The sequence below is a fragment of the Euleptes europaea genome, chromosome 6 (assembly GCF_029931775.1).
Source record: "Euleptes europaea isolate rEulEur1 chromosome 6, rEulEur1.hap1, whole genome shotgun sequence".
NCBI classification, from domain to species: Eukaryota; Metazoa; Chordata; class Lepidosauria; order Squamata; family Sphaerodactylidae; genus Euleptes; species Euleptes europaea.
In genome coordinates, this window is record NC_079317.1 from 54,237,122 (window position 1) to 54,261,440 (window position 24,319).

Sequence of the window (24,319 nt, forward strand, 5' to 3'; positions counted from 1 at the left end):
GCTGTTTTCTTTATAATTTTTCTCTCGCTTTCTTTTTCTAGGTCTCTCAGAGAAGAACATCTGAGTTGCATTCTAGAAACTTATGAAGTTGCTTTTTTATACAAATCTGACTTGGTTGTAACTTTGAATGTAGAAATTGGTGGAGTCAGTATTGGAACTCATGAGTGAAATTGCAGTGTTTACATTTGTTTTAGGGGAAAATCCACTTTGCATATCATGAGAAAACTGTAGGAAAACTGAGATTAATATATACATATTGGAAGAGAGAAACAACCTTTGTTGGGCATCCTCCATGATAAGATAAATACTAATTTTAGTCCATTGGAAAGCCAATGTGCAGATCTGCTAAAAAATAAACTGGTTGTGTAAAGCCAACATTCAGCTGCTGAAAATGAGTGCCCAGCCTCCCACAGCAGACAAGGGATTAAATACTGCCCTTTTGTGCCAGGAAAGCTATGCTTGCAGTGGAGCAGATGAGGCAACCTTTGAGTGTGATGAGTGTGGGAGCCTGCAGTGCCAGCGGTGTGAAGAAGAACTGCACAGGCAGGAAAGACTACGAAATCATGAACGGACCCGTATTAAAGCTGGCCATGTCCCATACTGCGACTCCTGCAAAGGTGCCAGTGGAAATATCATGCAGAGCAATGCCACAAGTTCCAGGCAGAGAGCAGTGGTGCGGTGCCAGGCCTGCAAAACTAATCTGTGTGTTGAGTGTCAGAAGAGGACTCATGCTGGTGGAAACAAGCGGAAACACCCTATTACTGTATACCATGGTGGCAAACCCCAAGAGGCAGAAGAGGGGATGGATGAAGAGGCCAAGAGGAAGAAGATGACAGAAAATGTCGTAAGCTTCCTGTTGGTGGATGAAACAGAGGAGATCCAGGTAAGCACTGCTGTGGGTTGTGAAAAGTGTGTGTTGTGGGGGAGGGGGGATAGGCTGCTCTGATATTCCTGGTAGGCTAATCAGTTCTGCTTGGTTTGCCTGAAAGGCCCATGCCAGCACTGCCTTGAGAACTCAATGATAATATAAATGACTTTTTTTGTAGCCCTTATGTTCACCTGACCCAGTTCCAAAGTCTGCTGGATTCCACTAAGTCAGGCTGTTGTTCACTGTTTCATATATCATTCTTAAATTGAATCTAGAAAGGTGAAGGTTGTTTGTTTGCTTCCAAAATAGTTGTATTATGGATAGTATTAGATTCTACCACAAGAATATTTTCCTCACAATAACCCCCACGAACCTGAAGTATAGAGGCAAATGCCAAGTAAACTTGCATTGTACCTGCCAACATGTTACATCGGTATACTTAGTAATGTCAGAGACAAGAATTCATGTTATTCTGTGACATTAACTGCAAAGCCTGACCTTTTCTTGAGTTTCTCAGAAGCAGACATTGATTCAAGTTGCTAGAACATTCTTTGACATCTCATGACAATAAGATGAATTGGTGAAAAAAATCAATGGGTTAGTGAAGAAAGGTGTTACTATTATTCTGTAGTCTGCTACTAAGACTGTTGCCCATGGAAGTAAGTATTATAGTTGAAAGTACTGTACATAAAGAAGTTTACAAGAGGCAGTGCAAAATGGTGTGGTAAAGATAAATACACACACTTACCAAGGAGGAAGTGTTGTCTGCTTAATAAGGCAAGGGACTGGAATGGAGCACACATGATTACTGTTCCTGTGTCAGTGGCATGATTGGCAGTGAAGATTGCCCCCCCCCCCCGCGGTCCTAATCTTGTGTCTCTGGAAACAGCTTGACATGCAGACATTTGAAAGTGTTTTGTCCTGTTGGAGATAAAAAGTAGGAAAAGCTTCAAGCAGCTACATTTCTGGGTGCATAGCTGCTGTTCAGGGCTTGTAAAGGACTTGTAAGGTGGCAACTGTAATAAAAATCTGAAAACTATTTACACTATTCTCCCCCTTCTTCTTGGTCAAACCAGTGGTTGAGTTTTGTCATCCCTGGGTGGAAATGAATTCATGGACAGGAGTGGATGTCTCAACTTGTGAGGTTCCAGCTACTTGGACTTCACTGTGGAAGGTTATTTTTAGATTTAGTAATTCTATTGTTTGATATATTTTTAATGTTACAAAGGGAAAAAGCTGGATAAATAAAGTAGTATCTTTCTGATGCAATGAAGACAAAAGATAATGTGGAGTTTTTTGTCCTTTCTGCATCTTCCTTGTTTCTACCAATTGCACACAGATAACCAGTTATAAAACCCCTTGTTTCTTATGCAACAAATGTTAAATGGCTTTATTTTGGCACATGTGAGGAGAAGAGCTCCATCCAGTGCCTCGATTATTAGGCTATCTGCAGTTTCCATGTGGCTTTAATGTTGCCAGCCAGCTGTCTGTCATGGCTATAGCACATCTGTTACTTGTTCAATTTTACAATAAACAAGCCTTGGTATGGGAATCCTTACCAATTATGGTTGCCAGTTTGCCAACTGGAAATTCTGTCTGTCTCTTAAACAGCTTCACAGCCGCAAAAACAAATTCCGACATGGTTTCTCACATCAGCGTCTACCTAAATTCTCTCTTTGGAGCCCATATCCATATGCTACTCTGAAGGCAGCAAAACAGCCAGAAATTTAACTAGCATTGCTTTTTTTGTCCAATGCCGTACCAGGAAAAGCTTCACCTACTAAATTCTGGCTGCCATGCAATTGTTAAATATATAGGAGCCCTGCCAGTAATGTTAACAGTGCAATCCTAAGCAGTTACACCATGCTAAGTCAGTGGGCTGGAATGGTTTAACTCTGCTTATGACTGGTTACTTTACATGAAAGTTGTAATACCTCACTTTCTTGTTAAAGCGCAGATCAAGCTAATACTGCAATTGGACCTGAAAGCATTGACCAGCCATTTATATGTACTTCCACCAACCCAAACAGGCTGACAGAAGCATTTAGCTAAGTCCCATGCACGCTGGCTCACTCTTGCCGGACAGCTTCTGTGCTGATGAATCCTAATGACAGTAACAAAAAGGTTATCTTTGAGAAAGCAATTTGGATCACTTTATAAGTAAACTGAAACTGGTGTTTGCCGCTTATGGTTTCCAAACTGTGAATGATTTAAAGAGGTTAGAACTATTAAAACAGAGTGAAAACCAATATATAAATTTTTGTCCTGTGACTAAGGTGTGGCATCCTCAGGCAGGATGGGAAATTTTCAAACAGCTGTGTGCATTATTACTACCCTTGGCTTCAGTACCAGGAAAGGATGCTGAACTTCCTGGCAGAATTTTGCCTTTTGGAGGCCAAAAGAAAGCCCTCACAATCCTGCATCTGCCCTTGAAAGAAATGTAAATATTCCTGTCAATATTCCCGTCTAGTCAGAAAATAAGGAAACCTTTTGATCTGGCTGTTAACCTGTTCACTTCCCCCCACCCAACTAATAAGATTCACTATTAGTATTCTACTGGATCAACACATTGGAAATGTGAAGATAAAGCAGTGCACATTTTTGTTGCTAGTGGTGTCATTTCTGTTATAAGAGTGTTTATGATTGTTTGATATACATGTGCCTGAGGACAGAATCACTTTTTAACACCATTCACTATTTATTGGTTCACTCAGCATCATTAAGGTGAAAGGAAATTGAATCTTGACTTTAAAGGATTGCCATTCAATGGTAGAAAATTTTACAAAGCTCATGTAGCCTAATCCACACATGCAGCCAAATGAGGCTCTAGAGTGGCTGAACTGCTTACACTGGCAATACAATATCACAATGTTAGAGTGTTGCCCTGGGTAAAAACAGACCCTACAAGTAGAGAAGCAGCATTTAAGGAGAGATTCTAGCCCAGCCCTTTTCCTATTGAGTTTTCTGTTTGCAGGGAGTATTTTCTGCAGGGGATCATAAAAAAAGACACACACCCCACTTGCAGACTCAATCGATACAAGAAGAAGAAGAAGAGTTGGTTTTTATATGCCGACTTGGTTTTTATATGCCGACTACCATTTAAGGGAGACTCAGACCGGCTTACAATCACCTTCCCTTCCCCTCCCCACAACAGACACCCTGTGAGGTAGGTGGGGCTGAGAGAGCTCTAACAGAGCTGTAACTTGCCCAAGGTCACCCAGCTGGCTTCTTGTGTAGGAGTGGGAAAACAAACCCAGTTCACCAGATTAGCCTCAGCCGCTCACGTGGAGGAGTGGGGAATCAAACCCTGTTCTCCAGATCAGACTCTACCGCTCCAAACCACTGCTCTTAACCACTACACCACGCTGGTTCAAACCTCATTCTATCATTACAGGCCTCTTTCATCTAATTCTGTTACATGTGAATGTCTACCCTCTAGTCTGCAGACTAGAGATTTTGACTGGAAGTGCCCTTTGTAAGGCAATAAGAAAATACAGTTTGGGCTCATGATACTGGGGCAAGAAATAGATTCTTATAAAATACTGCTATTTTTGAAAAGGGAAGAATAAGGAAATTGTAATTTTTTTTCTTTACCAAAAACAATTGTTTCTGTTAGAAATTCTGCGTGGAACAAATATTTCTGGAGTTGGATGTGCTAATTCAGGATCCTGGTATTTTTTCAATGACTGACTGGAGATGGAAAACTGCCAGTGGCTGAATTGGTAGAACTCAAGCTACAATGAGGCTATGGTGGGTGGAATTCTCCCTGGTTTAGAAGCTGCGGCTTGAAAGCACCCACTTCCCAGTTCTCATCTTTGAGATTCTTCTGAACGCCCTGCTGGGACCAGAGTTGCTTGCCTACTGAGAATGGCTGTGAACTCTTCCTTCTAATTTAGCTGTAGCAGCTGTCAACTGTACATTTTTTTACTTTGAAGGTTGATCTTCGGAATGTGCTACATATGACTTTATCCATTGACTCAAAGGCTGTAAATGTGTCCAGGTGAGCCTTTTATGGCTCTTTGGGCACAATTCAAAGAAGCTTTTTTAAAACAAATCTGTATAGGCCATACATACTGAGAAGTTGCTCATTGCTATCTTTGTGATGGGCCAAGAATGTGTTCTTGAAGGTAATGTGCTGAATATAAAGTGAAGTCAAAAAAACGGAGGGGGGGAGGTGGTCACTCTCTCTGCAACTTCCTTTTGCTGAACTTTGAGTGTTATAGTTTCCGTTAGGGTTACAAGTCAGGTCTGTGGAGTCGCACAGCTGCAGGGTTTCAAAATTCTAATACGATCTTCCTTTTCATATTTTGCTAGGTGGCAAATGAAGAAGAATTTATCCGGAAACTGGACTGCAAACCTGACCAGCACCTCAAGGTTGTCTCTATTTTTGGGAACACTGGGGATGGCAAATCCCATACCCTTAACCACACTTTCTTCTACGGTCGTGAGGTTTTTAAAACATCTCCAGCCCAGGAGTCCTGTACAGTAGGTGTCTGGGCAGCCTATGATCCTGTCCACAAAATGGTGGCAATTGACACAGAAGGTCTTCTTGGGGCCACGGTGAACCTTAGTCAGAGGACCCGGCTGCTCCTGAAGGTATTGGCCATTTCAGATGTTATCATCTATCGAACACATGCTGACAGACTTCACAATGATCTCTTCAAATTTCTCGGCGATGCCTCTGAGGCATACCTAAAACATTTCACCAAAGAGCTGAAGGCAACCACAGCCCGTTGTGGTCTGGATGTTCCCTTATCAACTCTGGGTCCTGGAGTTGTTATCTTCCATGAGACTGTATATACACAGTTACTGGGTGCTGGTGAGTAGATGAATATCTGGTGCAATGTGGATAATTTGGGATGAAACTGTGGTATAGCAGGTATTGCTTAGGGTTGCCATGTGAAAGATATGGGTTTCAGTCCTGGATCTTTCACTGTTTATGTTGCAGAAGTTGAAAGGCATTGTATAGTTAGTCAATAAAGAATCTGTTAGTGTGGGTTACATGCATTCTACACAAACATGCTTTACAAACCTAGTGTTGGGTACATAAATCTCTATTCTGAGATTTCAAAATTCTAGTTTTTTTAAAAAATGCAAGAATTTAGTTATATTTTTTAAATGCAAGTATTTAGTCTTGGGTCTGCAAAAATAGGCTAGAAATTTGACTTCAGTTTTCAGTAAAATCTCAGAAACCAGAGGTAGGTATGACTAGGATTTGTAGTGAAAGGGGTCTTTGCCATCTATGACTCATTGCCTCTCCCTATGACCAGCAGAAACAGAATAGATTATGTAAAATAAGCAAAAATATGTAAATCTGCAGAGTTTATCCTGGTCATATATGAAGGGGGTTACTTTGATACAGAATTTGTATCGAAACTGACAGTATAGTCACTCCTGCACTAGGCTGAAATGTAAAGAATCCTATCTGATGTTGCTTAGCTGAGGGTGATGAGTAACATTGGATGGTGTCAGCCTTCTCCCTTCATGGGATAGTCCATGCTATGATAATCTTCAGCTTCCCATTTCCACATATTAAGCTTCTATTGAAGGGCCGGACACTTTTCTCCAGGCCAGCTGGCAACCCTAGTGGTGACCCAGAAAGCTGACCAAGATGCAGAAACCAGTAAAAAAATAAGTAGCATGCACACAAGAAAAGTAATTAGAAGTATATGGAATTGGACATATGTATAGGGACTTTGATCACACAGAAAAAAGGAGAGGCTTTCCTTTGTATTTTGTAGCATTCACTTTGTCTTGAAAATATTGGGAAGTAGTCTGGTGGCTACTGTATTGACACTGTATTCAAGAGTACATCTAAAAATGTAAAGGCCTTTCTCCTATGAAAACACCTAATTCATGTTCAGGGATTTTCCTATTACTACCTCTTCCACTTAACGTCTGTGTGAGGCCTTATTCTGAGATTTGAAGTGAAGTGTCAAGAGTATGGCGGTGATGTCTATTCAACCTGCAGTCTTGGCACTAGGGGCTACTTTCCACACTGCGCAGCGACAGACCAGGGTTTACCATGGAAAGTACATGCTTCAGGGAGTTGGAGCCATCTTGCTGTTGATGCTTTATATTTTTAGATGTACTCTAGAAAAAATACAAGGTGTGTCTGGGATCAGGGACCTCCCCAGGGGCCTCACCTTGTCACTGACCCACATGGGAGAAAGGCCCAGCTACCCCTACAAAGCATGCTACAGTTTGGGAAATTTAAGGCCCCGCTGACACCTCCAGGAGCAATTACTGCCTGTTCAAGTCTGGGGAAGAGGGGACGAAGCAGGAAAAAGCCACCTGCTTGATTGTCTTCACTCTTGGTGTCCCATGAGATTTTCTGTTCTCGTAAGAGGTGGGGAGGATCAAATGGGCATACCCAGCTCACTGCACTAGCCCTCATAAGGGGCCAGACTGTCCTCTGGCTGGAAATGGCATAGCTGTGCCACCCAGAATAGTGGAATAGTGGCAGACAATTACACCTTTAGTTCAGAGCGAGCACTTCTGAGTTTCTCATAATATACTTTCCTGTTTCATGTGTGTTGCTGTCCATTCTCACATGACTTATTGGACAAGTTCCTCAGTTGTTGACCTGATTTTTCTGTCACTATCCTCTCTTCCCCACTTCCATTCTCTTCTAGCATTATTGATGTGATTGGGTTTAGTCTAATTTCACTAAAAACTGAGCTACAGCAATTTCTGAACTATCAAATTGTATCCAAATAGTCTTAGTCTCCTTTAAATATATTATGTACAAAGACTACACACACACACACAAAACCAGGGCTCAAGTTATTCCTGTACTTTTGGTTTGTAAAGAGCAAATGTTAGCGTGTTTCACCAATTTTGGCACCCTGCAAGGGACTATGAAGGCTGGAGGCAAATCCCAAAGGGACATAGCCTCAGCTGAAGAACTGTAATCACTGTGTTAACTCCTAGAAGAGCACACATAAGAAAAAAATAGTGATTCAATTTAGAATTTTTGATAAAAACCTTTGCAAATACCACAGTGTTTTGAACTGTCTGGATTTTCCCCATCACTGCTTGAAACTGCCTCAAAAACACCATTTAGAAATAAATAAATTGTTTACTGTTGTGATGACCATTTACTTTGTTGCAAGAACAGCTTTTGATTTTTTTTTTAAGGGATTGATACAAAGAACACTCTGCTTCTTATTTTGAATATCTTCATGAAGCTAGATCAGGAAATCCAATCATTTCCCAGTTAACTAAATGTAGAGTAAGGCTAGGCAAAAGATGATGTAATCCAGGATGTAGAATTCAGTTTCACATAAAAAAAAAAATTGTACTTTGCTCTGTCTCCCCATGCTCTGGCTCCGAGCAAGCCTTTATAAAGGAAATTCTTTCTCACCCTGAGTTCATTAGCCAATGGAAAGATATGTACAGAAGTGACTTGTATAATAGTGAAGCCCCAGAAACGAAATTATATTCCTGGTCCTTGAAAAACAGGTATTAAAAGACAAGGAAAGGGTTCAGTTTAACTGTCAGGCAGAGAGCACCACAGAGGGACTACGGATTTATTGAGTCTTAAATGTCAGTTTAAGGGGCCAGACTGCAGAACAGTGAGAAGGGCAGTATTGGTTTTTCTGCAGGCTGTGGGAGAGAGGTTGAGGAGAGGAGAAATGAGATGAAGGGAACCCCTTCCCCTTCTCTATATCCAAGTCCCTGTAGGCCCTCAGGGGGGTCTCAAGGTAGGGGTGATGGAGATTTGCCCAAAGGACACTTCCCAGCCTCACAGTGTGAAGCTGGCTAATCAATAGGACTAAAGTCAGTAGGGTTAGAATCATGGTCTAAATATGTAATATTGTGGTAGAGCTTCCCAGAACAGGCTGTTCCTTCTTTAATGTGTGGTTAGCCACCCTGAGCCTGGCATTGTCAGGGGAGGGCATGATATAAATTATTATTATTATTAATAATAATAATAATAATAACAATTATCCCATTCCTTTTATTCTCTTTAATAGTTTATTTTTATTCCATTCAGTACTATGCTAGCAATATTAAGCTATGTGCAATTTACATTACCTTCTTTGGAGGTGTGCATGGGCAGCATGGCTTACCTCAGGCAACACCCATTGTTCCCTGCTGAATGCACCTGCTTCCATAGGTGCAGAATGGAGGAAACCTCTCTCCCCCGCCCTCCGTGCCTCCAGAAGCTCCTGTTGTCAAACAGCCATTTGTATGCTGAAACTGGCGGCTGCTTCTTCCTGACCACAATGTTCTTGGCAAAGACAAAGACCAAAGAATTTTGCTCAGAATTTCCCTGCCCTTATTTTCCAGTTAAGCAGCAAATATAATCGGGAAAGCAGCTAACCGACACTTTGGTGACATGCTCTTTTCTTGGTTCATAAAATTAAATTGCACCACAGGGCAGGAATGTGGCCCTGCAGGCAGTTATAGTCAGATGGTGTTAACTGGTAATGGTCAGCAACCAGTAGTGACAATACACAGTAAATATGTGGACTGCAAAGACTGTCAGCCTTTGGACACAAAAGTGACAATAGCAGAGTTTACATTTTGCAGAAAGATGCATGCCAGTGTTAAGATGTATTGTGTTCTCATTAGGACATACTCTGGAAAAATGGATGCAATCTGTACCTCATTCCGGGTGTCACCCTCAATCAGGGCTTCTCTTCTGGCCTTTCTAGTAAACAAGTCCACATGAACTGATCTGTATGGGAAGGTCCTTATGGTGTCTGCACAGACGTTGTAAGAGTTGTCTCTCACAAACCTGCTGCTTGAAACTGGCATATCTGTCTGTGCGTAGTTTCATGTCCAAGCACCCAACCATTCAGTTGCAAGCTTGTTTATTCTCCTCACAAAGTCCTATGAGTAACATTGCTTCCACAAGGATGTTTTGCTCAATTTTGTCGTTTGAACTGGAGTGTTGTTGTTTTTTGAGTATCCACTTACTGGGTTTTCTCATGCTTTACTCTGATGTTTTCCAAATTTAATTTGATATGATATTTTGTTTGCACACAAAGTATACAGAAAGGTACACATTTTTGAAGTTCTGCCCACATCACTACTATTTTCTTTGCCTTGACCTTCCACAGCTGCCGTCCCCCGTGCCACTGGAGGGCATTATTGTTATTGCTAGCTCTTTTTAATGTTATAACAATCTATTCTCATGATCTAAAAGGAATTCAGAGGAATTCTCTGCTTTCATTTTAAAAAATGTAAGGGGGCTAGCCCTGTTGTTGCAGGGATACACCTTTCCACTTATAGCTCCACACAAAAAGGACTAGATAACTGTTTGTTTAAAATATGTGTGTGATGCAGTAGCTAAAAACGCAAATGCGGTCTTGGGCTGCATCAACAGAAGTATAGTGTCCAGATCACGCGAAGTGATGGTATCACTTTGCTCTGCTTAGACCTCACCTAGAGTACTGTATTCAGTTTTGGGCACCACAATTTAAGAAAGATGTAGACAAGCTGGAACGTGTCCAGAGGACGGCAACAAAGATGGTGATGGGTCTGGAGACCAAGTCCTATGAGGAAAGGTTGAAGGAGCTGGGTATGTTTAGCCTGAAGAGGAGAAGACTGAGAGGGGATATGATAACCATGTTCAAGTACTTGAAGGGCTGTAATATAGAGGAGGGTGCCAAGTTGTTTTCTGTGCCCCAGAGGGATCGGACCAGAACCAACGGGTTGCAATTAAATCAAAAGAGTTTCCATCTAGACATTAGGAAGAATTTTCTAACAGTTTGAGCAGTTCCTCAGTGGAACAGGCTTCCTCGGGAGGTGGTAAGCTCTCCTTCCCTGGAGGTTTTTAAGAGGAGGTTAGATGGCTATCTGTCAGCAATGCTGATTCTGTGACCTTAGGCAGATGATGAGAGGTAAGGAATCTTGGCCATCTTCTGGTCACTGGGGGTTGGGGAGAGGTAGTTGTGAGTTTCCTGCATTGTGCAGGGGGTTGATTACCCTGGTGGTCCCTTCCAACTCTATGATTCTATTATATGTATCCCACCTTAGTGTCTCAGGTGCAAGGTGGCTAACAAAGCAACAAGATTTGTAAGGACACAAAACCACCATAGCAATCCATCAACAAGATAAAAACAAATAGATTAGAGTCCAGTAGCACCTTAGAGACTGACAAGATTTTCAGGGTATAAGATTTTGAGAGTCAAAGCTCCCTTCGTCAGATATTCCAAAGGGAGGTTTGACTTTCAAAAGCTTATACCCTGAAAATGTTGTTGTCTAAGGTGCTTCTGGACTTCTGGATCTAGTTGTTCATTGTAATGTCTTCAGTGCAGTCCCACATGCGTCTGCACAGGTCAATGTATGCCTGCACAGAAGACACTCAATGAACAACAGTTACAAGTAAGTGCAATCTTGTTTTTTTTACTGCAGACCAACATGGCTACCCTCTGAAGCTAAGATAGAAACAATATATAAGTTAAAACTTTATGGGGTGGTGGTGATGCAGCTGTTCTCCTGCCAATGGAGATTCCATTCTTTGAAAGTCTTTCACAAAAGCTAGGAATTCAGAGGAACCAGGCTATCATGGCAGCAGATCATGATAATGTTATAGCACAGTAGCAATTACTGTTTTTTTAAAAATCCTTCTGATGGTGCAGAGGGAGCAAAATGGTAACTGTTGGTGGAAAGTGCCTTCAAAACACATGCATATTAGAGAGACCTTTTCGGAATTTTGTGGACAATTTCCCCAGGCACATTTTTAGAGTGCAAAAAGCAAAACCTAACAGTGGGATCAGTTTTCAGGGCACATTTGGCTATCTCACTTTTAATCATGTAACCTAACTCTTCAAATATTACCCAAAGTCTGTATCATTTGTAAGAATGATGTAGTTTAACAAGTTGTTGTTCATGTACTGCTTATTTTTTAATATACTCAGATCATCCTTCTGAGGTGCCTGAGAAACTCATCCAGGATCGGTTTCGGAAACTGGGCCTCTTCCCTGAAGCTTTCAGCTCGATCCATTACAAAGGAACAAGGACTTACAACCCTCCAACAGACTTCTCTGGACTCAGGCATGCTGTGGAGCAGCAACTAGAAAATAATACCACCCGTTCTCCCCGCCCTCCTGGAGTTATCTACAAAGCACTCAAGGTGAATTAGGAATGATGTATCACTATTGCCTAGCTGAAATTATCCAAATTCCCTAACTGGGGTTGAATCCTTAGCTCCTGCCCATTATTTATCTAAGCCAGCTTGTGCGCTGATGGCAGATGGCTATGTTCCAATTTGCAAATTCTTTTTGCCTCATTGTTATTGTTATAAGGGACTGGACGGTATTAAGGCAGGATCACATACAGACCTTGCACCCACAGATCAACAAGACTGTACCTGCTCCAAGGCCTCCTAGGCAATCTAAACTGGGAAAAACTTGCTTGAAAACTGGTTTTAATGGGTCTAGGATGTGTGCAAGTTCACCACTGACGTTTAATTTTGATGCTTCTATGGTAACTGTATTGTTCCACCTGCATACCAATTACAGTCGATAAAGAACCAGGCTAGAAAAAACTTTGGATCAGGTTTACCCATGTACATCCCGCCCCCCACAATAAATCTAGTTTTTATAGATTCTGTAACCCAGAAGCTTAGTCTCTCAGGCTTGGTACTAGTGATAACAATAACCCATGTACTATGAAATGCATAAGCAAACCAGGACCAAGCCATTGTGGTACAGTGGCAAGGCCTGCATTGTTGCCAGGGTAACTGAGAGTAAAGGTAAGGTCTCCAAGCAACAGCCCATTCTCTTGACACACCTTGATTTTTCTCAGATTCCTTAAATGGGAAAATGCTTTTTGTCTGTAGATAGCAAAGATGTGACACCTGAAACTAGTGGCAGTCTAGAGCACGACTCTTGAGGGGAAAATGTAAGGGTCTAAATAGCTGATAGAGAAGGTATATGAACGATGTCTTGCGTATTTCAGAAAAGGATGAAGACATATTTTGTTTGGGAGAAGGAGGAGTTTTAAATTCTTCAGCTCTACTCATGTTCACTGTAGTGTCTTTACTTCCACATTCAGCTTTCGTATCACTAATTCTTTTCTATACCCCCCCACACACACTATTACTGTGAGTATCCACAAAATCAGCTCAAGGTAATAGTCATCCTTCCTAGTACTATTCCATATTCATTTGTGGAATATCTAGTTATGGATTATTGTGATATATACACTTTTTACCCATAACATGTAATTTCTTAGTGGGAGAAGACAAGGTGTCTGTCCTAATCATAAGTCATCTCTTCCCATAGAGTTTTGATTTTATAAACCGCTTAGACGGTTCATTCCTGAGAGTATACATAGAGTTTTGAACCCAAAATGACTTCACAGGCTTTAATAACTGCTTTAGGGAATGGCATGTAAGGTACAGGCAGAGAAGTGGGGTGGAAAAATTTCCAATGCGTTATGTTTCTGTGGAATTTTTTTTCATTTTAAAAGATTGTTGTTCATTTTATAATGAACATTTATAAATGGCGAAAGTGCCCAGCCCTGGTGGAGAAAACGTTGGTGTGGCTGAGGGAGACCACTCCACCCATTTAACTTTGGACCGTTGCTCCCATGAGAGGAGAACAGCGTTCCCTCAGAATGGTGGCCATTTCCTCTAACACCATAACGTTAAAACATTTTTTAAATTATTGGGGGGCATGATTGTACAAACATCTCCCTACTCTTTACCTGACCCCAGTGAATGGGTTTAACAGCCCATAAACCAAGGTCCTGGTTCATAATTAAATATGGGTTTCTGTAAGCAACTCTGTAGATATAGTATACCAAAAGGCAAGGTACAAGTGTTTTCAATAAATAAATTTGGAAAGGCAAACTAGACAGCATTAATGGAAGAATTACCAGCCTGATGGGAAGCATTTCATTTGTATCTATCTTTCTAAAAAAAAACACCTAAAGGTGGATTTGATGTTGTGGCTTCTCTTGCACTCTCCTGCAGGCACTGAGTGATCGGTTCAGTGGTGAGATCCCAGATGATCAAATGGCCCACAGCTCCTTCTTTCCAGACGAGTATTTCACCTGTTCCTCTGTATGCCTCAGCTGCGGGTAGGTGGACACAGATCCATCAATGACCTCTTTGATTAAGGTCTACGGTGCCAGAAAGTTCATTGTACTTTAAGGATTATAGCATCAAGGACATCAGCCAGTTTTGATTCATGGTTCTCTGCCACAGTCCCTTAAGGTGTACATTCAAAATTACGCTGCTTTTTCCAAGCAAGCCATTTATGCTGAAAGTGGATCTGCAACAAAAATTCCAAAACAATTATTTGGATTCTGCCATTCTATGCCTTATTTATTACACGTATGTCCTGCATTTATTCTGTCATGAAACTCAAGGCAATGCAAGCAGATTTCCCAGGTGGTCTTCCATCCAGGCATTGACCAAACTCAGACCTGATTGGCTTCCGGGAGGTTGCTGTGTCACATCCTCAGACTGTACTTCAGAAGCATTATTGAGAAGGCAGACTTTTCACACAGATTTCTACATACTTTGTTGCTTGTGTTGTTGGAAGATGCAGGGTGCATGCAATTTCTGAAACATGTAGTTTAAGAATCTTTGAAGAATAAGGGGTTTATGCAAAGTTCAGACAAAAAGAAATAAGGCTGCACCAAATGCTTGCTTGTTAATGATTTCTGCTTTGGTGAATGGAGGAGTGAACTGAAATGTCCCTGACACTCCCCTACAAAACCTTCCTCATTTCTCTTTAGCCATTCAGGGCCTACTAGCAGCTGCTTCTGTGCCATATATTCTTCGAAAGAGGAACTAATTCTTTCTTGGAAGTGATCCCACCTAACTGGAGATCATATAGTAAGCATGATGATGCCAAAATGCCATGTAACCAACTGGCTTTTACTGTGTGACTCATGTCTGAAAGGCAATGCCAAATGAGGGCATTGCTTTCATTCTGAATGAGTGTGAATACTTTTTCCTCTCTCTCTCTCGCACGCCTATTGACTCAATGAAAGTAGGAAACTCTCTAAATGAGCCTCTGCCCAAGTCACTGATGTTATACTGAGATTTGTCTCGCTGATGTCCAGCCTTTTCCCTGAATTTTTCTTTGCTTGGTTTTGAAATTGCAGGTGTGGATGTAAGAACAGCATGAACCATGTAAAAGAAGGGGTTCCTCATATAGCCAAGAATCGCTGTCGATATACCCATCAGTATGATAACAGAGTATATACCTGCAAGGTCAGTGGAGCAAGCAAAATGGGAGTCCAGGAGCTGGAAGATGGCGGAAGATTATTCATGAGCTACAGCAGACCTGTACAACATGTAACCCACCAAACAGAGTGTGGTCCCTCAGCTATACATTGCAGCCTGTCAGGTCCCTGACCCCCTCCCCCCATTTCTGCAGTCCTAGGCAGGCAAGAGGAAACCCCCAAGAAGTATTAAGCTCCTGAAGGGTAGCAAGTTAGGCATTTGCTATCTTGTACTAAGGAATGGTAAATGTGCAACTTTTTTTCTTTTAATGATGTAATGGTTTCATACAAATGTTCACATCATGGGATTTCTAGTGTGCCCCCATTTGGAAAACAGTTTCTTGGAAAACAAACTTTCTCTTCATGTGCACACAAACTGTTCTTTGGGATATGAATTTTAATGGCTCTCTCCCATTCCAGGCCTGTTACGAACGTGGGAATGAGGTCAGGGTGGTGCCAAAAACATCTGCTTCGACAGATTCCCCTTGGATGGGTCTTGCAAAGTATGCCTGGTCAGGGTAAGTATGGGAGTGCAGAAGGACTGTTGTCTTCCTTTATGAACTCCTGTCCTCATAACTTGTTGGGGGCGTATGGAGTGCAGAAGGACTGTTGTCTTCCTTTATGAACTCCTGTCCTCGTAACTTGTTGGGGGCGTGCCTGAGCGATTGCCTCTTTTTCCTGGCTGCAGGTATGTGATCGAGTGTCCCACCTGTGGAGTTGTGTATCGCAGCAGACAGTATTGGTTTGGGAACCAAGATCCTGTGGACACCGTGGTGAGGACAGAAATTGTGCACGTCTGGCCAGGAGTAAGTCTGTTTGTGTGGACTGATTGTCTTCCTTAGGCCCATAGAAAGGAAAGTGTTCAGACTGTCATAACGATAAGCTTTCTGTCCCTTCATAGTTCAACAGTGCCATTCCAGAATTGTCATGGAGACACAACAAGTGAGACAGCAAGAGAGTGTTTAAAAGCTTTGCTGCACTTTGAAACCTGGATTAGAAAACTTAGCAAGGCTCTTGTTTCCCAGATAACAAAAGCATTTGCTATATTATGCACTCTTCTTGCCTCTTCGTTAGAACCCAACTTTTTGTGCCCAGGACATGGATTCCAAAGCAGAGCGAAGAATAGGTTGGATCCGCACTCCTACAAATGAAAGGAGTTTGCAGAAGCAGATTTTGCCCGTGTTCCCTGAAATTTTGTACAATGTACCACTTGGCGTGGCGGCTGCAGTAAGGAGGAGGAATTGGATAAAAATCACTGCCCCTTACTCATCCACAATGGAGCAAACTTGGCTTAGGGCTTGCTCAGCTCATGCAAGGGGCACTAATTTCACTTGCTTCCCCCCCTCTTTACTGCAACCCCCCTCCCCTTCCTGTGCCACATGGCATATTGTTCTGGAGGGTCCCTCAGTCCTCAGTGGAGGATTTTTGGGGAAATGACAAAGAGCTCCTTCCACAACCTCCTTCAATTTGTGGCAGTTAGAATCCAGTCCAGTGAGCACAAAGTATGTTGGAACCTTTTATGTCCTCAGATAGAATCATTGTTTTGAAGTCTTCAAAAGAAAGTTGCATCATGTTGCGAGAGGTCATGGTCAGCATTGGGAGTTTTATTATTATCAGGAACTGTGTTTGCTCTGGTTGCACCAGCAAACCATCCCTGGTCTCCCTAGGATGGCATACATCTTCCTGTGTTTGCTTTTTAATGATGGCATATCAGAAGCAGGCACACATGATGAGATGGTACCAAATGTCCATTTTGTTGCAGACGGATGGATTTCTGAAGGACAACAACAATGCTGCTCAGCGCCTCATAGATGGGATGAACTTCATGGCGCAGTCAGTATCTGAGCTGAGCCTGGGACCCACAAAAGCTGTGACGTCTTGGCTGACAGACCAAATCGCTCCAGCCTACTGGAAGCCCAATTCCCAGATTCTGGTATCTAACAGCCACTATACTTGCATGCTGATCCTAAATCTGTCCCTGTTTCCATGATAGCATACTCACTTCCCACAACTTCTCCGTGTCCCAAAAATATGGAAATTATGGTTTGATTTTATGATCTTTTGTGTGCTAGAAATCTGTTGTCCTCAGTGTTTTGTAGGCATAGAGATATAACTGCTTGCCTGGGGAGAGTAAACCTGCCCAAACCAGACAGTCCTGTATGCAGCCACACATATGAGTACTCTCATTCCCCTCAGTTTCCCAAAGAGTGAAAGAAACAGCTAGGTGTGCTGTGTCTGAGCTACTTGTTGGTGGCCACTTCTCTCCTTCCTGGATAGGTAGGAGGAGGGAAAACAACCCAACTTGCTACCTCTGGAGCAGATGCTCTGTCTTATGTAGTACAAAGAGAGGGATAAAAGGAGAGTCCTGCCAGTCTCGGTGCATTTGCCTAGCTGGGTGAGTCCTGCAGTATTGGCTGCTTGTCTTTCTGTCCTTCTCCCCCTGCTAAAGAGAGAAGGAACAAAGGACAGTGTTATTCTTGGCAAACCTTCATCTGGGCTGAACCAGCTGTTCACCTATTTTTGCCTTCTCCTTTTTAGCAAGAGAGCATAAATGCCCTGGTGTGTCTCCATAGCAGGGTCCAGTTGGCTGCTGTGTGAGACAGGATGCTGGACTAGATGGACCACTGGTCTGATCCAGCAGGACCCTTCTTATGTTCTTAATGCTTCTGAGGTTACCTGGTGGTCTGGTTTCTCTGTCCTGTTCCCAGGTGTAAACCTTTACCTCTGAAAAGGAGCAGCCACGATTTGTGATGCTCTGGAGAAACAGCTAGGCATCAGTGGCAGCTGCCTATCCCTCGTGGCTCTCCATCTCTTCCTGAGTTGGGAAGGGGATCAGGACAGTTCTGGCTCCCTCTTGAATTCTGGGACTGGGGAGAGGCAGAATGTTGGGGTTCTTGGGGGAGAGAATACTGTGGAATCTCATGCTAGTGAATCAGACGATGGGTGACCAATATTGCCCTGCTTAATTACAAGGCTCTTGTTATATGATAAGTGTGGGGCGGAGCCTTGCCAGGGCCGGGTTCCCGGCCGGTCGCATCCGCCCCTGGTCGGCTCAGGAGAGCCTCAGACCAGTCCAACTGGGAGTCTGAACTGTCCTCCCCGTTGGTTGTAGCCAGTTTGCCGCTTGTAGCGCCAGTGCCCTTGGCTACCACTTCTCTCCTCCTTGGCCTTGGCTCAGCTTCGCCTTTTATCCCCGCCCGTCCTTTCCTGTCCCACCCTCCAATCAACGGGCTCCTCCTCCTTGGCCCTTCCCCCATGTCTATATAGGGCCATTCGGTCGGCCCGTTCCCTCTTTTCCCATTGTCTGCCTTGCCTCCTGGCCAGGGATTCTGCCATTGCCCTGCCCTCACCCGGCCGCCTGTCAGCTGTGCAGTGGGCGGGGCTATGCCGGCTGCGCATCCCACTCTGGCTGCTGGAGTCTCGCCTGAGCCTGGCTCTCTTGCGGCCCCTCCCGGCCTTCCCGTTGGCCTGCTGGCCATTGCCGCCTGAGCCGCTTCGTTCCCCCGGGCTCCAGCCGCGACCAAGCCTGGCGCCTAACGGGCGTCCCCACTCTCCCGGGGCGCCCCCCCAGCCTTGCTTGTTTCCCAGAGGCGGGGCCTTGGGGCGTGGACTGGTGCTGACTTGGGCGGGGCCCTGAGCTGCGCCCTGCTGGCGCGGACGCCAGCCTCCTCCCCCTCCGCTTCCCCGCCAGTTCTGTCGCTTGCGACCGATGGCCACGTCGAGGTAAGTGCTGGCGAAGTGGGGAAGCCTGGGACGAGGGGGGGGGGGGCTCAGCCACGACCCAGGACAATAAGCCACTGCTATCTCTTTGGAAACCTCTATAGTACACTTTTTGGACTTTAGCATGAGACACCCTGTGAGCATGAGATCTCCTTTCCTTGGTCTGTTGTTCCTACGGTATGTTGTAAGTGATTTGTCGATCTTTTCTGCAGTGACTAGTCCATCTACTTGCTAGAAGGGCTAGCTTCCATGAGCTTGTAGGGACCGGTCTCCATGATCCAACATGGTGTATATAGACAAATTTGAACCCTTGGGCTCTGATTCTGCATGTTGACAATGATGGCGAATCTGTTTCTTCCTGTTCAGGTGTAGTGAGCTAGAAATTGGGTAGTTTGGAAACACTAAGCTTACACAATTAGGAGCCTCAGCTATGCCAACTAGAAAAGCTGCAGGTGTAAAAATTTTATTTCCCACTACTATATTTTGATTTTAAAGTTATCCACACACAAAATGGAAGGCGTTGCATTATGGCTTCTACTGTATCGGCGGAGGGACTTGTGAGCAGAGATCCTGCATTTGTGGCACTAGCTAGCACTGTGTGTCAGGCCTGTACAACATCCTGTGCCTTCCTCAGTGCTTGGCCATCACCTGGTTTTCAGCTCCCAGGCAGACAGCAGAACCAGCAGCAGATTTATTAAATCTCAGGTGAGTCACCATATGTGGCTGCATTCAGCTTGCTGAATTGCGAAATGTGCAGGCCCCTGCCATATATTGTGTGACATGATTGCCAGAGCCAGCAGCTGTACTGTGGACCCTTCCAGAATAGTTGCTAAATGCTGAGCCTTATGGCAATTGCATCCAGAGAGGCAACATCTGGAACTGCAGTAAATGCTAATCACCCATTCACATGTGCTTACCCCCACCCCAGAATTCTCTCAGGAGACCAATTTATTGGTATTTTCAGAACAGGACGGTTTGTCTTTAGGGAGGGATGTTTGTCCACCATAGTTCTACAGACATCATCGTGCTACCATTAGATTGGTGAATTGCGAGACTGAAAATACCTCATTTCCTTTAGAATCATAGAGTTGGAAGGGACCACCAGGGTCATCTAGTCCAACCCCCTGCACAATTCAGGAAATTCACAACTACCTCCCCTCCACACCCCCGATGACCGCTACTCCATGCCCAGAAGATGGCCAAGATGCCCTCCCTCTCATGATCTGCTTAAGGTCATAGAATCAGCATTGCTGACAGATGGCCATCTAACCTCTTCTTAAAAACCTCCAGGGAAGGAGAGCTATTACCTCCCGAGGAAGCCTGTTCCACCGAGAAACCGCTCAAACTGTTAGAAAATTCTTCCTAATGTCTAGACAGAAACTCTTTTGATTTAATTTCAAACCCTTGGTTCTGGTGTGACCTGGGCAACAGAAAACAACTTGGCACCCTCCTCTATATTACAGCCCTTCAGGTACTTGAAGATGGTTATCATATCTCCTCTCAGTCTTCTCCTCTTCAAGCTAAACATACCCAGCTCCCTCAACCTTTCCTCATAGGACTTGGTCTCCAGATCCCTCACCATCTTTGTTGCCCTCCTCTGGACATGTTCCAGCTTGTCTACATCTTTCTTAAATTGTGGTGCCCAAAACTGAACACAGTACTCTAGGTGAGGTCTAACCAGAGCAGAGTAAAGTGATACTTCGCATGATCTGGACACTATACTTCTGTTGATGCAGCCCAAGACCGCATTTGCCTTTTTAGCTGCCGCATCACACTGCTGACTCATGTTCAGTGTTTGGTCTACTATGACCCCAAGATCCTTTTCACACACGCTACTGCTCAGACAAGTCTCCCCTATCCTATAATTATACATTTGATTTTTCCTACCTAAATGCAGAACTTTACATTTATCTTTGTTGAAGTGCATTTTATTAGTTTTAGCCCAATTCTCCAGCCTGTCAAGATCACCCTGTATCCTGGCTCTCTCTTCTACTGTATTTGCTACCCCTCTCAATTTAGTATCATGTTTACTTTCTCATATAAGGAAACAAGAAGATAACCCAACAGGTTCTTTTTGTCATTTTTTTTTCAGAACTGCAAAAAGTGTGGCATATCATTTAAAGATAACGACACTAAACACCATTGTCGGTCGTGTGGTGAAGGCTTCTGCGATGGTTGTTCGTCTAAGAGCTGCCCTGTCCCAGAGCGGGGCTGGGGACCCACACCTGTGCGAGTGTGTGACAGCTGCCATGATAACAGGGGCATTCAATTAGGTAATCCAGTTATGACCATATCAGGTGTATGAATCAAGGAGGCTCCTGCAGCTTTCTGTTAGGGTAATGCTGAGTCTTTTCATGGCTGGTCTTGTTGTCTCCAACCTGGTCCTCTAGTTGCTCTTAGCTGCAATTACAAAGAAGGGGCGCAGTGCACAGCAGAATAATAAAGGAAGCAGAACATAGGGCTGTAAGAAAGGTTTATTAATAACCTAGTTTCAAAATTTCTCAGTGTATTAGAATATAAATATTCTCAGAGGAAACTATTCAACATATACATTGAATTCAGCCAGAATCCTGGTTTCTTAATCTCCTCCAGTGTATTCCAAGATAAATTGATTTATTCAGCAGAGAGATCATGATGGGTAGCCTTGTTAGTCAGTCACTAGCAATAGAAAAGAGCAAGAGTCCAGTAGCACCTTAAAGACTAACAACTTTTCTGGCAAGGTATGAGTTTTCGTGAGCCACAGCTCACTTCTTCAGATGTATTCAACAGATGCAAGACAACATTCCATTCCTGTTAAATGGTCCTAGAGAATAATAATATACGTAGTGTGTGCCTCTTGCTAAGGAAGAACATTTATGACTTCTTATCATTCTGGTACTTGAGTTGCTCCATTATTTACAAATGTTTTCCCTGTAGCAGGAAGTTGTTCTAGTTACATAACATGACACTTCAAAGCAGGTACCAGAGAAGCTCAAATATGATTCAAGATGAAGGAGAAAATCATAAAAGCTTGTTTTTAGAATTGGGGAATAACAGGGTTGATCCAGGGTGGATATTCTGAAGAAGAGTTGGTTTTTATACCCTGCTTTTCTCTACTGAAAGGAGTCTCAAGGTGGCTTACAATCGCCTTCCCTTCCCCACAACAGGCACCCTGTGAGGTAGGTGGGGCTAAGAGAGTTTTGAGAGAACTATGACTAGCCCAAGGTCACCCAGCAGGCTTCATGTGGAGGAGTGGCGAATCTAATTTGGTTCTCCAAATTAGAGTCCGCCACTCTTAACCACTACACCATGTTGAATCCACAAACATAATGTGCAAGAAATCTTAAGGGTACTACCAACCACATACTTTGGTTAATTTGTTTGAGAATTACTGTGGTCCTACAGTGAATACTGCAGCCATCTTTTCTTTTCCTATATTAACGGGTCAATTGTTATTCATACAGTTTCTTAGTCTGAGATGAAACAGGTAATTCAAGAGCTCCTAGTTTTGATGGATTCTCGTCTGTATGTTCAGCTCACTTTAGCCTCTGTTCAGTCCCACATTTGTGTTAGAAACCATTCGTCTCAGTAACCTAAGTACCTCTGGATAACCAGTGTGCTATTCATGTTTTCAGTTTAGAGCCAGGGTCTATATTTATTAAACTGCTGGGAGGTTACCACCTTAGGTCTTGTCAGCTTGGCTACAGTAGAGACTCATGAAAAATTCCTAAGGTCTGGTAAGGAAGGTAGAGTATGAGTGCCTTTTAAATATGGATGAGGTCTCTGAAAATCCAGACAGATTTGAGTGAGAATATGCTCAGGATGGGGAAAACCTGGAAAGGAGACGATTAGAGGATGAAATTGTGTAGATGCTCAAAAACAAACAAACAAAATACTCCGGCAAAAGCAGAGAAAAATATTTATATGAAAGCAGCCCCAAGGAGGTTTTTCAGTTGATAAAAGTCTCTACTCCAACAAGGCAGTTACTTTAGAGTTACTTATTCATATATCATCCCCTGCAATATTAACCACTGGTCGTTGCTGACTAGCACTTTTAATTTTGGGCATTAGTTTCTTTCTAAACTGCGAAGTGGGCTGGCTGAACTTGTGCCTTTGGCTCTGAACCTCAGTGTTTGTCACACAGATGTGCCCGAGGCTCCAACAGATGAGGAAGGGGGGACAGTGATAGCCAGGAAGGTTGGTGAGGCTGTGCAGAACACCCTTGGGGCTGTTGTGACTGCCATCGACATCCCACTAGGTAAGTGTTACTTGCTCTATTTAGAACTGTCTTGCCTTCTCTGTTCAAAAGGTAGATGCGGAGTCAGGTTTTTAGAGAAGCAGTATCAGGTGAGGTAAGGGGATACTCCAGTCAAGATTCTGTGAGTGGTGTGCTTTTTCTCCATGGTTGCAGTTAATGGCTCAGGTTGTCCTGGATGTGCATCTTCATTCATAATAGTTCTTAAATGCTGATCCCCTTTAAACACAGTTGCACGGGAACTTCTTTCCCATGCAGATGCAACTGTAATATGTCATGTGAATGGTCAACCATTTGGGTGGAGTCAGTCAAAAGGACCTTTTGCACCAAATCAGTAACTCTCTGGGAAGGAAGGTGCCAGTAGGGTGAGGCAGACTCGTGTAAACTGGTCTGACAACATGGTTGTGGAATATGTAGGTTTTACAGCCATGTGGGATGAGCACCATTGGTAAGCATCTCCCATGTAGCTGTGGGTGGGTGGTAGGTGGTGGTTGCAGTGTGCCTGCCCCAAGATAAGACAGCAGCAGTTTGATATGTTCCAACAAAAACAATTTGCAAGGCAGTAATTTTGTTCTTATTCCATGCATAAAGTCAAAGAAAAGGGGAAAGAGTAGTCCACCTCGATATACAACTTATAGTTCCTGAAAGAGGACATTTGTAGAAAACTCAAGTTTCTCAGTAGACCAGAAACACAGCTCCTTTATTGTTCTGATTGGGAGGGGGTGAGATGTTGGTCTCTCGTGCACTTCCATGTAGAGTTCTATGGGATTTCTGGTGTAATCAAACAATACAAGACGGTCTGTTGAGAGGTCAGATGTTGGAAGTCTGCATGAGTGTTGCCTAACGTCAACTTGTTCATCAATCTTTTATAAAAGCACAGAACAAGAATTATCTGACCCTTCCTACAGTTCTTAATTCTTCTCTTCATGGAGTTATTGGAAAAGGCAGAGGTGGGTTTTGTAGTCCTTGTTCCTTTCTGTTAATAATGGTCAGAGCATGGTGGATTTTTATAACCCTCTGCAGGTCTCGTGAAAGATGCTGCCAGGCCTGCTTACTGGGTGCCCGACCATGAAATCTTACACTGCCACAACTGCCAGAAGGAATTCAACATCAAGCTCTCCAAACACCACTGTCGTGCCTGTGGCCAGGGTTTCTGTGACGAGTGCTCCCACGAGCGCAGATCAGTCCCCTCCCGTGGCTGGGATCATCCTGTCAGAGTCTGCTTTAATTGCAATAAAAAGCCCGGTGACCTTTAACCCCAGCTTCTTCTCTGGGTCCTCCGTAACACCTTTGCTTCTCAG

At 43.5% G+C, this 24,319-nt stretch overlaps 1 protein-coding gene across 1 annotated transcript; it reads left to right on the forward strand.

Annotated features, from left to right (window-relative positions):
* Nucleotides 1-231: 231 nt before the first annotated feature.
* ZFYVE1 (zinc finger FYVE-type containing 1) lies at nt 232-24,319 on the forward strand. Its single transcript, XM_056851792.1, has 11 exons — nt 232-883; nt 5,183-5,687; nt 11,743-11,957; nt 13,803-13,909; nt 14,945-15,053; nt 15,485-15,582; nt 15,753-15,870; nt 16,827-16,997; nt 20,877-21,057; nt 22,908-23,021; nt 24,042-24,319. Exons 1-11 carry the CDS (start codon nt 392-394, stop codon nt 24,272-24,274), a joined length of 2,343 nt encoding a protein of 780 aa, XP_056707770.1. The 5' UTR covers nt 232-391; the 3' UTR covers nt 24,275-24,319.